The sequence below is a fragment of the Magnolia sinica genome, chromosome 5 (assembly GCF_029962835.1).
Source record: "Magnolia sinica isolate HGM2019 chromosome 5, MsV1, whole genome shotgun sequence".
Taxonomy (NCBI): domain Eukaryota; kingdom Viridiplantae; phylum Streptophyta; class Magnoliopsida; order Magnoliales; family Magnoliaceae; genus Magnolia; species Magnolia sinica.
In genome coordinates this window covers 15,592,079-15,607,705 of record NC_080577.1, presented here as the reverse complement: position 1 = coordinate 15,607,705, position 15,627 = coordinate 15,592,079, and the positions used below count along the sequence as shown (strand labels likewise).

Genomic DNA, 15,627 nt, shown 5'->3' with positions numbered 1-15,627 from the left:
CATTCAGCTTTTGGCAACGAATATTTTCGTCGCTAAAAGTCTTATCCATTATTGTTAGCTACAAAACTATTCGTGCTAAAAGTCTTATCCATTATTGTTAGCTACAAAACTATTCGTAGCTAAAAGTAATTTATTGGAAATTTTTGAAAAATTGTTTGCAACCTGTAGCGACGACAAGTTTCGTTGCTAAAAGTTTTATCCACGATTTTTAGCTACGAAAATATTCGTTGCTAAAAGTAATTCATTCAGCTTGTGGCGACGAAACTTTTCGTTGCTAAAAGTCCTATCCATTATTTTTAACTACGAAAAGCTTCGTAGCTAAAAGTAATACAATCGAAATTTTTGAAAAAATATTTACAGCCTGTAGTGACGACAATTTTCATCGGTAAACGTGTCATCCACGATTTTTAGCTACGAAAATTTTCGTAGCTAAAACTAATCCATTCGATTTTTACAATAAATGTTTGCAGCCTTTGGCGACGAAAAGTTTCGTCGCTAAAAGTCTGAAATATGTATTGAGCCTTTAGCGACGAAAATTTTCGTCGCCAAAAGTCTCATACACGATGTTTAGCTACGAAAATTTTCGTAGATAAAAGTTTCATCCTAAAAATCTCATACACGATTTTTAGCTACGAAAACTTTCGTTGATAAAAGAAAAAAATATTTGGAGCCTTTAGCGACGAAAATTTTCGTCCCTAAAAGGTAACTTTTAGCGACGAAAATGTGTTTCGTCACTAAAAGTTTCGTCGCCAAAAACCCTCTTTCTTGTAGTGTCTCCACCGCCCTTCTCTACATTGTCTTCTCTCAGCAACCGACTTTCTCCCTTACGCACTTTCAGCTGACCGACTCCAAGTCCCTATAAGAAAGGGAGAGAGAACATGAGATCAATTAATCATCATCTGGATCTGAATCTTGTCTGTGTGCAGCCATGGAGGCATTCAAGGGATCAAAGCAGTTTAAGTTCCTTTGTTCTTAATTTTTATTATTTTTGTTTTATTTAGGGATTGGTTAATCATAATCATGATTTGCTAAATCTCTTAGCTAGGGCTAAGAGGTGAAGCTTATAGCGTGATTGGGATGGCTGCTTTGTTTTGATTCATGTTTTGTTAAACTCTTATGGATTCTAGTTATTTATGAAGGTATATCTTTAGTTTTTAATGGTTTGTTGTGACTCAAATTACAATAGATCTACGATAGCTTTAAGTATATTTTTCTCATTATTGAGATTGTAAAATTAGTAAGACCTGTTGTTCACCATCGTCCCATGGGCATGGTAGGGTGACGGAACCCTTCCTAACTTTCACAATTCTCTTGTGATTGGCTGTGAGATTGGTAAATTGTTGTTATTGTTCATAGTCTCTTGGACATGGTTTAGTGACGAAATCACTTCCAAATCTTCACCATTCATATCTATTGATTATTAGATCCATGAGAAGTTCAAAGATCTGATAAATCTCTTCTTACTAGCTGGATAAGATAAGACTCTGATTCCAGTTGTGTCATTGAATTATGCAAGGTAGCTTCTCAATTGCTACAAGAGGATCCTTGGCACCCTAGTTCCCACCTTTATTTTCACAAGTTTTAGAATAATACTTCACCCTTATTCCTTCATATTCACTTAATTTAGATTTTATCTTCTTCTGGTTCTAGTTCTGGTTGTTTTCATATTACGTACAGGTTTCAATCCCTGTGGATTCAACCTCAGTCACGCTGATTTTATTACTACATCACAACCCTATACTTGGGGAGTGAAAAATAAAGCCTACCCTAAAGACAGTTTTCACCTTCCTCGGATTGATCAGTTGGTTGATAGCACTACGGGGCACGAATTACTCAGTTTCATGGATGCTTATTCAGGGTATAACCAAATTGTAATGCATCAATCTGATAAATCAAAAACCACTTTTGTCACTGACAAAGGTCTTTATTGTTACCGAGTAATGCAATTTGGGTTGAAAAACGCTGGATCAACTTATCAAAGATTGGTCAACAAAATGTTCGTCTGACTCATATGATGAACAATGGAAGTTTATATTGACAACATGCTCGTCAAAAGCATTAAAGCGACCGACCATGCAACCGATCTGGAGAAAATTTTTCTCATCTTACGAAGGTATAAGATAAAGCTTAATCCGAGCAAATGCGCATTCGGCGTATGCTCAGGCAAATTCCTTGGATTCTTAATCAGTCAAAGGGGAATCGAAGCTAATTCAGAAAAGATTAAACCTCTGCTCAACATGGAGTCCCCTAAGACGATCAAGGACGTTCAGCGACTGACTGAAAGAGTAGCAACCTTAAATCGCTTCGTGTCTCGATCTACTGACAGGTGTCTCCCCTTCTTCAAATAGTTGAAGGGTCGATAAATTGTCGATTGGACAAAAGAGTGTGAAAGCACCTTCAAGCAGATCAAGGAATATTTGAGATCGCCACCATTGCTTTCTAAGCCCGAGCCAGGCGAGCCGTTACTGATTTATCTAGCAGTATTTGATGCAGCTATAAGCTTGGCCCTGATCCGCAAGCATGAAGGCAAACAACTCCCCGTCTACTACATCAGCAAGGCCCTCGTCTCGACAGAAATGAGATATCGGACCCTGAAAAAAGTGGCCTTGACCCTGGTTATATCATCCTGACACTTGCAGCATATTTCCAAGCTCACTCGATCATTGTCATGACCGATTAGCCTTACGTCAAATACTACAGAGACCAGAGTCTTCCGGGAGACTAACAAAATGGGCAGTTGAACTTAGTGAATTTGACATTCATTACAAACCCCAGACCGTAATTAAAGGACAAGCCTTGGCAGACTTTATCGTCGAAGTCACAGTGCAACCGACAATTCCTATCGCTGACTTAGCAGAGTCGTCTGATCGCTTCCCTCCCAACCCTCCCTTTTGGTCTATCTACATTGACGGCTCATCCAACTCTAAGGCAAGCGGGGCAAGGGTAGTCCTAGAAACTCTTGATCACACAGTCATTCAGTATGCCTTAAGACTTGGATTTCAGGCTTCTAATAATATAGCCGAATATAAGGCTCTCCTTCTCGGACTCCAGCTAGCAGCCAGTCTAGGGGTCACTCATCTGAACATGTATAGCGACTCCCAACTAGTCGTCAATCAAATAGCTGGTATATATCAAGTCAGGAAGGAAAGACTAAAAGCTTATCTTGCAAAGGCCAGAAAGATGATCACTGGGTTCCATCAATGCTCTGCTACCTGGATCCCAAGGGCTGAGAATGTTAAAGCCGACCTACCAACAAAGCTTGCCTTAGCTGACGAAGATGACATTCCTAGATCCATTCCTATCGAATTCGTGGCCGAGCCAAGCATTGGGGGAACCGAGTCTTCCACCTTACTCCCTATTGATTCTGAACCGTCTTAGCTTGATCAAATCGTCAAATACTTAGAAACCGGCAAACTCCCCCAAAAGCGAGCTGAGGTTCGAAGATTGAAGATACGTGCGACCCGTTACACTATGTTTGGCGACGTTCTATACAAGAAAGGATACTATGCGCCCCTATTGCAATGCCTAAGACCGAGCGAAGCCGACTATTTTCTACGTGAAATTCATAAAGGCATTTGCGGTAATCACTCGGGCAGCCGATCCCTGGCCCATAAAATCATTCGGCAAGGATATTATTGGCCGACCATTCAACAAGATGCTCGGAAACTCGTTCAGGGTTGCGATAAATACCAGAGATTTGCTATCATCCCTCGACAGCCACCTGAAGAGCTGACACCAATGGTCCTCTGAAGAACTTTTCAGAACACTAAAGAAAACGGAGCAGGAACACTAGGCCCTAATTGGGAAGGCCCCCACATAATTGTCAATGCTATCTGACTAGGTACTTATCGACTAGAAGACCTAACAAGGCAGCTCCTGCCTCACTCGTGGAATGTCGAGCATCTTAAGATATACTATCCATAGTTTGGCTAAAAAGTGATCCATACTCGGTTTAATTGTTTAAACGCTTACAAAATCAAAGAAAGAAAAATGTGTAGAATGTTGAATAAGCAAAAAGCATATATTCATTGATCAGTAAAGTATTACATTAGTCAGTTCATTGATTACAATTGAGTCAGAATAATACAACAATAAGTATTCTACACTCGGATATCGATAAAAGATAACGCTCGATGTTGTTGACATGCTCTACCCCGAGGCTTAGTGTGCTTGAAGTGCTTGAAGCAGATATGGGGAACAGAAAGGAATTGTTCTCCGCCACGCCAACTTCAGGGCTCAGCCTCGCCCGTCGCACCAGGAGCTAACCCAGGATATGCTGATGGAGCTGGATTAAGAGCAGTAGCAGAGGCATCATAAGTATATGCCTCGGGGTCAGCTGTCATCTCGCCACCGGACCTTGACTCGCCCTCGTTAAAGCCGGACAGATTTATGTGGGGAAAAGCACCATTCATCACTTCGATACATTTAGTGTAACCCTCTTGATAAACAAGGATCCGCTCCTCCTCGAAAGCCGAAGATGAAAGGAACTCTTCCACCGCTTCCTCTCTCGTAGTCACAAGGGCGGCCTTGGTCCCCTTCGCAAGCTCCTGAAGCTTCCTCTAAGCCACGGCCTGCTCTGTAGCAGCCTGTTCAAAGGCCAGCCTGGCCTCTTCCAATCGCAAGGCCATGCGATCTCTTTCCATTGTAGCCGATAGAAGTGCAACATTTGCCTCCTCGAGCTGGCCCTCCGCAAAGAGAACCTGCGACTCAGCAAACGACAGCCGAGATTCCGCTTCCGACCACCGAGTCTCAGCATCTGACAGCCTAGCCTTCGCTTCTACAGCTCGCTTAGCCAGGGCAAATACTTCGACACAAGCCTTCAGCATACAAAGGGCGAACTGCACAAAGAAAAAAAGCTCTTTTAAAATGATAGAAAATCCAAAACAAAATGACTGAGGGGTAGCGACATTACCTCGAGCAACAACGTCCCGATCCTGCCGAGCGTGTTGTCCACGAAAGCCGCCTCTAGAAGGCCGAAGAACTCCCCCGCAAATATCTGTCAACTTGCCTACGGAAGGATCTCTTCAACCTTTTTCTGAAATGCTATCATCTCTTCCTCAGCTGCTCTCATCCTCTACGGCCCCCTTTCCTCAGCTCTCGGAGCAGTGGAGGCTTCAGCCGGTTCAGACTCGAGAGCTTCCCAAGGTACCTCAGAAGGCGCCACCACCGCTTTAGTTGCCCCTGCCTCTAGGGCAGCTGCTTCCATCGCCTCCGCCGCCTACGTGCCTTCGTCAACTTCGATAACAGTCGAGGGAGCAAGGGGGCGATCCTTACCGGGCACTTTGAGACCGCTTTATGTCCCTTCGAGGCCCGGGGGCCTGAGCGAGGCGGGGGTCGGATTTGAGATGGCGGACAGAGAAAATGCTGAGCTTTGGACATGTCTGCATTCAGAGAAGGATGGGCGTTAGTACAGTCGGACAGGCAGAAAAAAAAGAGAAGACAAGGAAAACTCTCTCGCTACTCACCGCGGAGTCAAAGCCCCACTCAAAAAGAAGCTCCGGTTGGAGAAGCCTCTTACAAGATCTCCTCTCCGGGTTAAGGGCTCGAAAACTCTGAATCTGAGTCAGAGAATCCGAGTCAAGGTTCGGAGGATGCTTTGGTATTGCTAAAAAGTAAAAAAGTTACATCCCTGTCTCTATAGAAATGAGATAAGAAAAAGGCGAAAAAACCACATCAAATCTACCTGCCGCTGCACAAAAAGCTCGAGGAACAAAGGGCTAGATAGGTCCAGTTCTAGCTGACTCCCACCTACGGAGGGCCCAAAACTACCTATTTCTCCAGTGCTTGTTCAATGAAAGGGAGTCAATTATTAAGGGCCCACCAGTGTTCTGTCAGGAGCAGAAGAAGAACTAACCAAGATGTTGAGTGTGAGCCCGCACTTGGTATAAATGAAGAAATTCATTCACACTTAGCTCAGGCTGTTGTGTCTCGGCCCAGAGCATCGTACAGCCGAACAAGTCCCTCCACCCGTTTTGTACGACCTGTCCCGGAGCTATCCCCAGACTACCCAGCAGTTCCTGAGCAATCTTTTGAAGCACAGCAAGAAAAATCGCAACTACCTCAGGTGGAGGTTGGTCGGGCAGCTCTCCAGGCCGAGGAAGAGTCAAAATAACCGAATCCAGAATGTGATATCCGAACCGGATCTTTGACAGCTCCTCTACTGTCATCACTGAAGGTACGGCTCCTTTAACCCGTTCTTCAGTCTCAATTTCCTCCTTTCCGCCTCCCTCAGAATCATAGCAGCCAGAGGAGCCCCCAACAGCCATACGGTCAGGAAGCGAATCCAATGCCTCCACTGACGCCGCCAACCTCTCTATCGGAGGGTCTACAACCCTCTGCGAATGGCAAAACAGGATATCTGCCTCTCCGACAACCTCTGCCAACAGTGAAGGTAATTCTGAAGCCGACCAAAAGCCGCTCGCTTAACCCTCACCGTTGTATTCTCCCTCCCTAGGGCTTGTGGGGCCTGACATTGTTAAAAAGAAAAGAAATGGAGGAAGAAGGAGCTCACCAGGGGAAATCCAAAAATGTCGAAAGCGAGAGGAAGCGCAAAGGATTATAGGGTCGGAATCCGCGAAAGGAGGGAAGAGGCAAAAGCACAAGAGAAAATTGGAATAAGGTGCAAACTGGCGAAAATTCACTTAGGGCGACCCTCTTTTATATAGCTGCCACGTGGCTCCAACATTAAATGAGGAGCCGAAGCGACGCCTCCTCGAGTGCCTCGACTTTACACGTGGCGGCTCCCCATGCGCTATCGCCAAATATGTGGCCACGTGTCTGACATTCATACGCCCCGGTGCTGCAACGACGGCCACTCCACTCGTGCGGTCTCGATAAACGAGTTGATGCGTAGTCGAACGAAGCGACGTATCTCGGAAGTCGCGTAAGCCGCCTTATACTCATTAAATGCTTCATCATTACTCGACTCTAATACAGAACAACTCAATTCCAGAATACTCCGCAACTGTCTTAGGACACTAAACGGAGTAGGGGGACTTACTGTTGGGGAAAAAAATATAACAAGTCCTTAAGTCGGCTAGAGGACTGGAAGAATAGTGAAGCAATGGCTCGGACTCATTGGATGCCGAATCTGAATAAAGCCCAAAGTCCATGAGAACGCTAGATGGAGAGACGTAGCTCGGACTGTGAGGTCCTGACCCGGCCATAGCCTGAGCATCCAGAGTAATAAAGCAAAAACCTCTAAGGGAAGAAGTGCACCTCGAGGCTCAATCAAAGCCTCACAGAGTAAGATCAGTCAGTCCTAGAGCCCCCAAACTTTAGTCCGACTCAAGAATTGAGTCGGTCAACAACGTAGGCGGAGAATCAGCCGTAGAGTTTGTCTCAGCACGACAATGTCGAAAAGATAAGCATCGGCCGAGCTATATTGCTCCATATCCGGAAGTTACCTAGTAAAACTCTAGATTCTGCCTGAGATTTTTGGAAGATATAAGATAATAATCTCCAAGAATCTAGAGGAAACAGAGATTACGGATCCTCAAAGATTGAAATCTACCCTTACGGGATTTACTCTAATGAATACAAAAGCCCTACAGGGTACGCCATTATAAATACAGAGATCGTCGTGGTAAAAGGTATGCAAAAACTCTCGCCCTAAAAACCTTTCAAAAGAGACCCAGATTCTGACTTTAGCATCGAAGTCCCCTGGCAAGACCAGGGTCACCTTTTCCTTCTTACATGTGCAGATTCTAAGGTCATAGAAGAGGCGAGCCCAAAAACAGCTTCAATCGATATTATGTTGAGTTGATCATGTTAATGTTAGTCACATCACTAGTAAGCCCCACTAGCATGAATATTGACTAAGATCCAACTAATAGATATAATCCAATTTGAATATTATCTATAATAACACATATATACAACAAAATGATATGTAATTTTGTCCCAATGGTCATGCATTACTAGCATGTCACATTTGAAAACAATGCTCCACATAGTTGATATGACACAAACGCGTGATCTTGGGCCACTCCAAGTTAATAGATTGTCGTATTCTGAAAATTACCGCTAACCACTCATGGGTGATCAATGCATGAGCATTGAATATAGACATTTAGTTATCATTTTCCCGCCGTTATTTTCTTGCTACCCCTATCGACCCTAACTAATGAATCGACCATCTTTCAGGCTAATGAATGGTACTAATTGTGGAGAGCACCTATGAATCGTTTGAATCATACACACATCCGCCATGTTGTCATGTGTGGGGCAGTACTTGTGTTTTGCCTTTACTATGAGCATGTAGAGTTAGCTATCCTAGTTAAAAAGGCTTTCTCATATGGGCTTTTTATTTTTACTTTATTATAAAAATTAAAGAGGAAAATATACTTATCAAGTATTTTTATTTTATATATTTATTTTTATTTTTATTTTATATATTTATTAAAATTACATCCATTTTGTCATATATGTGCAAAATATACTCTCAAGTTACTTTTTGTAATGGAAAAAATTATTGGGTTATTTGAAAAAAATATAAATAAATTAAAGAGGAAAAAATAAATTTTAACAATGTAACTTTTTTCAAAAATATCATTGCATTCAGCAAAAGTAATAGTACTAGAAACTATTCAAAAATGCAATTTTATCCTATGTTTTCTTCTTCATCTTCTTTTTAGCATCACCTAATTCCTTTACATAAAAAATAAAAATAAAAAATCCTCCTTGAATTTACACCTCTTATAGTTATAATAAATTCCCCAAATCTATATTGCTCCCTCTACTTCTTTGATGGCCAAAGCATGTTAAAATATAGGTGAAGCCGATCTCCCCTGTCTATACACCTTGCCTTGTGACTACCTGAGTGATTAGCAAAAGGAAGCTAAAATCTAAAGCCTGATGTCATTAAAGCCATTACTGTTCCCAATGAAACCCACGAAAGCCCAACGTCATAGATCCTATGTATTCTTCCAGTTTCGGAGATTTTCCATGAGACGCATTCAAGACCTGCCTTGAAGATCAAAAGCCCCTATACTAGATTGGAAATCAAGAATTATTGCACCAATCTATGAACCCATGAAAGGCTTCATATATAAATCTCATATTCCATGGAGAGCACATATGAAGCAATCCAAAGAGCGTGAATATGGTTGTGATAGAGACAGGTTCAGGTTCCTTTTGAAAGGAAAGAGATGGTGAAGAGATGTCCAGTAGGGGGTAAAATAGTCACTTTGCCTCCAACCTAACCTGACCAAGATTAGATAAAAATGTAATGACTGTGTCAAAATGGGTTTATACAATGGGAGCAGATTAGGTGTTACTGTGGGGCGCACCTTGATGAATGTGCTATATATCCACTTCCCCCATCTGCTTTTTTAGCCCATTTTTGGACATCCCCAAAACTAAGCAAATCCAATCTCTGGTGGACCACACCAAAGGAAACGGAGTGGATTGAACGCTCATTATTAAAAACTTCCTAGGGTTCATTGTAATGTTTATTTGCCATCCAACCTGTTGATAAGGTTAAACATACCTGGATGAATGGAAAATACAAAGATCAGTTTTATCCAAAACTTTCTTTACCCACAAGAAGTTTTTAATGGTAATTTACCATTGTTTCCAATGGTGTGGTCCACCGGAGATTTGGATCTTCTTAACTTTTTGTATCATGTTCTAAAATGAGTTGAAAGATGTATGGACGGTGCGGATATACAACACATTCATCAAGGTGGGCCCCACACGGTAAGGATAGCACGTAATCCGCTCCCTTATACAATATTGGAAAAAGGAAGGAGTCATTTACAAATATGATAACTATGAGGGCTTGTTATTGTATAGCTAAAAGGAGGGAGCTCTATGAAAAAACCCTGAAAACAACTTTATGTTTTTTTTTTTTTTTGTCTTCATTTTCACTATTCCAGTACTGTTGATTAACATTTTCTCATCATACTATGGTCGTTGGTGGACCTTTTGTTATCATGCATGCCATGGTTGTTGGTGCGGCTATGGGGTTTGGCACGCTTAATCCTGTAGGTGGTATAAAGATAATGAAAGAGAAATGATTATCCTAAGTTGAAAATATACAGCCATTCCAACGTGCCACATGCATTCAATATCCAATCGGCACAAAGGTAACATACACGAGGATGATCATATGACATGAAAATCAAGTTGATCCACTCATTAGGTAAGCATCATTGATACACTAGGATATAATACTGGGTGCTACCCATATAGCCCAACTAATAAATGGACCATCCATCGGGCTAAGGAATGGTCGCCGATCGACGGGACCACCTATTAATAGGCTTGATCATGTACACGTGCCATGTTGGCACGTCTGAGTTGTTTGTGTCTGCCTTCAAGATGTGCTTGTGAACTTAGCAATTCTCGATAAAACGGTTAGGGGATTGAGGCACATGCCACAAGATGCATGGAAAGTAGGGGAGAGAGAAGGAGAGAAGGGTAAAAAGGAAGGGTGTGATTACACATATGTGCGTGTGCATAGAATATTCAAGAGATAATAGATTAATAGTGGACAACCTATCCCAACTTTTTCAATTTCATAGCTCATTCAATCTTTAGATATCCATCATTTTTAGGCCCACATTCAGTTTGGCACAATAGGTTAATGGATTTTATTTCACACACCCATCATGATAGGCCCCATAGAGCTTTTGTCACCAGTTCCTTGATGCTTCATCTTACTTGAGTGCTACACTAATGAAATAGACAAAAATGGCATCATATTGAAAGGCTACACCAATGAAAAAGGTAAAGGCATCACCCCTCTTCCTAACTAATTAATAGGGTAAAATTCGTCAATCACTGTTGGCATTATATATATAATATGGATAGAGATACATGAAGAAAGTAAAATGCTCACATGGGAGCTGATTCTCATGGGAATGCATAAGCACTTTTTGGTACATGACCGGTATAGCTCATTAGATGAGTCATCTCATGAAATTCCCAGAGCTCAAAAGTTAGCATGATCTAAACTTGGTGGGCTATAGCAAAGTGAGAGGGATTTCCCTCATCTCATTATGCTATAGCCCACTAAATTTTTATCAGACTAATTTTTGGGTAGATGACTTATCCAGTTTGAATCGTGCACTCACGTCACATGCCGAAAAGTGTTAATGAAATAGCATGGGAGCATTTGTCAATAAAAAAAATAAAAAATAAATAGTGTTTTATTATCATTGCCTTTCTTCTAATTCTCTTAATTTACATTTTTCTTATCGCATCACAGTGGTTGATGTAGTTATGGGATAAGATAACGAAAGAGAAATGATAAGGTAGAACAATTCTATCACATCAGAGACATGATCAATCTTTTCCTGCCAACATGTACCATGCGTCAAATATATCTAGTCTGCACAATAGGCTGCTCACGCCAAGATAATCACATCATATGAAAATTAGACTGGTCCACTCATTGAGAGGGCCACACTATCTAGAACATTGGGTCATAACACCGGCTGTCGATTGATTTTGATGCTTTGTACATCTCCGTAACTGGCCGTTGGGTGTAAATGTGAGGTATGGTTAGGGGTATACCTCGAGTGGAACCGAGTTGAGCTGAGGCTTGGCCACTGGTTGACCTCGGCTCGGCTCGGTTCGGTCAGCAGCTCGGGCCAGCTCAGGCCAAGTTCGAGCTGAGTTTGCAATTGAGGCATTTTCACAAACACTTGGACTGCACCTTCAAAATCCCTCGGTATGTGAAATAGAAGCAATGGTTTTATAGGTATTTTATCAAACACCTTCTAAGCAACATAAAAATTAAGAAAAACTAAGAAGAAAAAAAAAGGTATTTGTTTCATGTACATACCTTCCTTGCCACTAGCCACACTTCGTCGAGTCATTTTATCAAACACTTGGTGAGCAACATCAATGGCAAAGTAACCGAGTCACCAAACTAGTTCGATCCAAGTTCAATTCGAGCTAGATTCGATCTGAGTGGAGTTGAGCTAGGGCCTGCTCGAACTCATTGTCGAGCTCAAAAAATCAGCTCGACTCGGCTCGAACTCAACTTCCAACCGAGTCGAATCGCGCTTTTTCGAGTCGAGTCGAGCTAACCGAGCTAGCTCAATTCATGTACACCCCTAGGTATAGTATTGTTGATTATCCTTTAATTCACTTAGATTCTCATAATTGCCCATGAGTCCCAGGTTTGGTAGTGGACTCCGATTCGTTAGTGTCCCCTCTCGTAACCATGGCGGTTCTTGTGGGTGGTGAAAAAGCTGTGGGTCCCACCATAATGTGTGTGTTTTATGCATGGTCCATTTATTTTTCCAACTCATTTTACAGCATGATTTAAAAAATTAGGTAGATCCAAATCTCAGGTGGACCAAACCAGAGTATTAAAAACTTTTTAAGACCCACTGAAATATTTATTTTCTATCCAAAAGATTAAGTCGTATAGACCTGAATGTAGGTAAAACAAAAATATCAACTTGATCCAAAACTTTTGTGATATCCAGGAAGTTTTTCAGGGTGGGTGTTCAACCTAATGTTTTCTTATCACATTACAGTGGTTGATGTAGCTATGGAGATAAGATAACCAAAGAGAAATGATAAGGTACAACAGTCCTATTATATATGAGATAATCATTCTTTTCCACCAATATGTCTCATGCTTCAAATATCTAATATGTGCAATAGGTGGTTCATGCCAAGATGCGATTGGGTGGGCCAAATAATCTAGTACATTGGGTCATAAGTTGCAGATTAGGTGTTACCTCACCAAGATCGATCTAAAGATGGATGGTCCTGGTAGAGGCTCTATCATGCCCCAAACTCGGAAACCAAGCTCACAAAATTTTCGATCGCCGAATCCGGTGCCAATAGCCTCTGTAGTATCCCATTATCGGATCTCAGCGCCCATGCACCAGATTCCAATCTTGGGATCCTACAAGGAGGATTTTCGCTATGAATTTGTCTCATAAGAAGCATAACCACAAGTATACCCAAATCACAAGACCAACATCATCACCACATATTCACTAATAAAAACATTCGAATACAATACTGAAAGAAAAATATATGCATATAATAAAATCTCCATAAAGCTCGGCTGCATGCTCCTACTCCTGCTCAGCTACGACTACGTCTAAACGTCACCTGCACACATCTATTATGCATAAGCTTATAGAAAGCTTAGAGGGTGGTGTAAGTGTGTGCGAAAGATAAGTGTCAAGCATGCAAATATCAGAGTAAGCGAAAATACTATCAAGTCCATACAAATGTCATCAACCTTATCCAGGATATGCGATGCAAATACATAACAAGCCAATGTTATATACTGAGAAACTAATGTGGAAACATAATGAGTCAAATATCAGATATCGAGGATGCAATACAATATGCAATTCTGAAGAGCTACGAATACCATCAATCTCATCTAGGTCATATAAATGCAAAATATAGCAACCTAAAATGTCAGATGTTGCGGATGTAATGCAAAATGCAGTGTGAATGAAATAAATAAGCTGGAGTGTGAAGTTAGGATGATAGTACGTAGTATCGTAGGCTACGGGGTCCATCACAAGGGACTTCTATCCAAACCAGTCCCATACCTAAATTTGGATAGATAGACTCAATGTGGTAAACTCCTGATCTCAGGTTGATCATGCGCCCCAACTGAAATCCTGACGACTACGAAGGTACACACGATAACTTGATTACGCACCACCAACCCGAGTGGACAGTGAATGAATGAATGAATTAATAAAATGTTGAGTATGCAACTCCTGCTCCACAAATCAATATTGTATATCTCTGGGATCATCACAGGGGTCTAGTACACTCCAAATTAGGTACCGCTTCGACCGGCTGCGTAGCCTAGCTAGTGGAAAAGATCTCACTACCTGTCTACTAGCAGTATACCAATGCCTACCCGGCTCGTTAATAGCGGACCCATTTGGGAGCTAGTCAAACTCAGCCTAGCTTACAGTCCCCTCACTCGGGCGGATAAGGTCACACCCCCTCCCAACCGACCACGACATAGTGGGAGACGCGGCCTACTGGTATTCGGCACTCGAGCGCTCATATATCCAATCGTCTAGACGTTGGGGTGTCTCCTAACCACGGAGGTTTAGGAACTTTCCCCCACGGACATCCAAATTGCCCAGATGCTCGAACTAAATATTTTCGGTGTCCCATCTGGCCATCCACGACATACCTGTGGAGGCTACGGCCCTGATGTTGCTAGGGCGTAAAGTAATCACAACACACGATGCGAGATGCGTAAGTCATACAATCCAATCATGTATCAATCCTGCACATACGGTGCGCTCATGTTAAACAATCTCTGCCTATCAGGTAGTCTCATGACAACCTACCCAATGACATATGCAATGGTCAACCATGTCTCATAATAAACATGCAGATGATGCGTATGGACATGTATCATGATGCTATGCTGTCACATACTCATAATCGATATCAATAATTGGCACCGATAATCAGCATCGATAATCGGCCTCGACAATCAACCTCGACAATCGGAATCCGCCTCGACAATCGGAATCGGTCTCGACAATCAGAACCGGCCTCGATAATCAGAATCAGCCTCAACAATCGGAATTGGCCTGGTTAATCGGAATCGGCTTCGACAATCGGAATCAGCCTCGACAATTAGAATCGGCCTCGATAATCGGAATCGGCTTTGACAATCGGAATCGGCCTCGACAATCGACCTCGATAATCGGAATCGGCCTCAACAATCGGAATCGGCCTCAACAATCGGAATCGGCCTCGATAATCAGAATCGGTAATCGGCCTAACAAAAGGTCTCGACAATTAGAATCGACCTCGATAATCGGAATCAGCAATCGGACAAAGGGCCTCGACAATCGGAATCGGTAATCGGCCTAACAAATGGGCTTAAGGGAAGGTCACAATGTGGGCATTTAACCATCATCGCCCATCAATGTGGACATTTAACTATCATTGCTCACAAGGAGTGGCCCACATAGAGCCAAACTATCGTGAGCCCATAGCCTCACACAAGGACCTAATACACATCACTATGGGCCTCACCCATTGGCAGCAAACACATCACAACGGGCCTCGGCACATGGGCCATAATTACATCACATCGGACCTCACTCGTGGGCCGCATATACATCACAATTAGGCCACATCCCAAGGCCTCATATACATCGCAATGGGCCACAACAATGGACCTTAAATGAATCATAGTGGGCCTCGGCACATGGAACATAAATACATCACATCGGACCTCACTCATGGGCCGCACATACATCACAATGGGCCTCATATACATCAAGTGGGCCACATTGGGCCACACTAATTAGCCTCATATACATTAAGATGGGCCGCAACAATGGGCTGCACCGATGGGCTTCATATATATCAAGTAGACGGCATCAATAGGCCGTGCCAATGGGCCTCATATATATCAAGTGGGACGCATCAATGGGCCTCAAATACATCAAATCGGGCCGCATCATGTGGGCCTCAAATACATCAAATTGGGTCGTATCATCTACACCATTCACCTAATTTAAAGATCATTTTAGAGCATTTCTATAAATAAATCATATCGAAAGATCATCTGGAACAAACCACAAATAACAGTGGAGATAATGATTTTCACCATTTAAATTTGCGGGGCCCACCATTTTATTTTCCATCCAACCT

General features: G+C 42.3%; 1 protein-coding gene across 1 annotated transcript; it reads left to right on the top strand.

Annotated features, from left to right (window-relative positions):
- Positions 1–2,021: 2,021 nt before the first annotated feature.
- On the top strand, positions 2,022–3,378 carry LOC131246956 (uncharacterized). Its single transcript, XM_058247413.1, has 3 exons — positions 2,022–2,285; positions 2,406–2,615; positions 2,701–3,378. The coding sequence occupies exons 1-3, from the start codon at positions 2,022–2,024 to the stop codon at positions 3,376–3,378; spliced, it is 1,152 nt and encodes a 383-aa protein (XP_058103396.1).
- The last annotated feature ends 12,249 nt before the right edge of the window (positions 3,379–15,627 follow it).

Coding starts and splice junctions, on each gene's coding strand:
- LOC131246956 (XM_058247413.1), top strand. CDS start 2,022: ATGGAAGTTTATATTGACAACATGCTCGTCAAAAGCATTAAAGCGACC. Junction 2,286..2,405: donor TTCAGCGACTGACTGAAAGA/GTAGCAACCTTA, acceptor ACCTTCAAGCAG/ATCAAGGAATATTTGAGATC. Junction 2,616..2,700: donor AAAAAGTGGCCTTGACCCTG/GTTATATCATCC, acceptor CAAATACTACAG/AGACCAGAGTCTTCCGGGAG.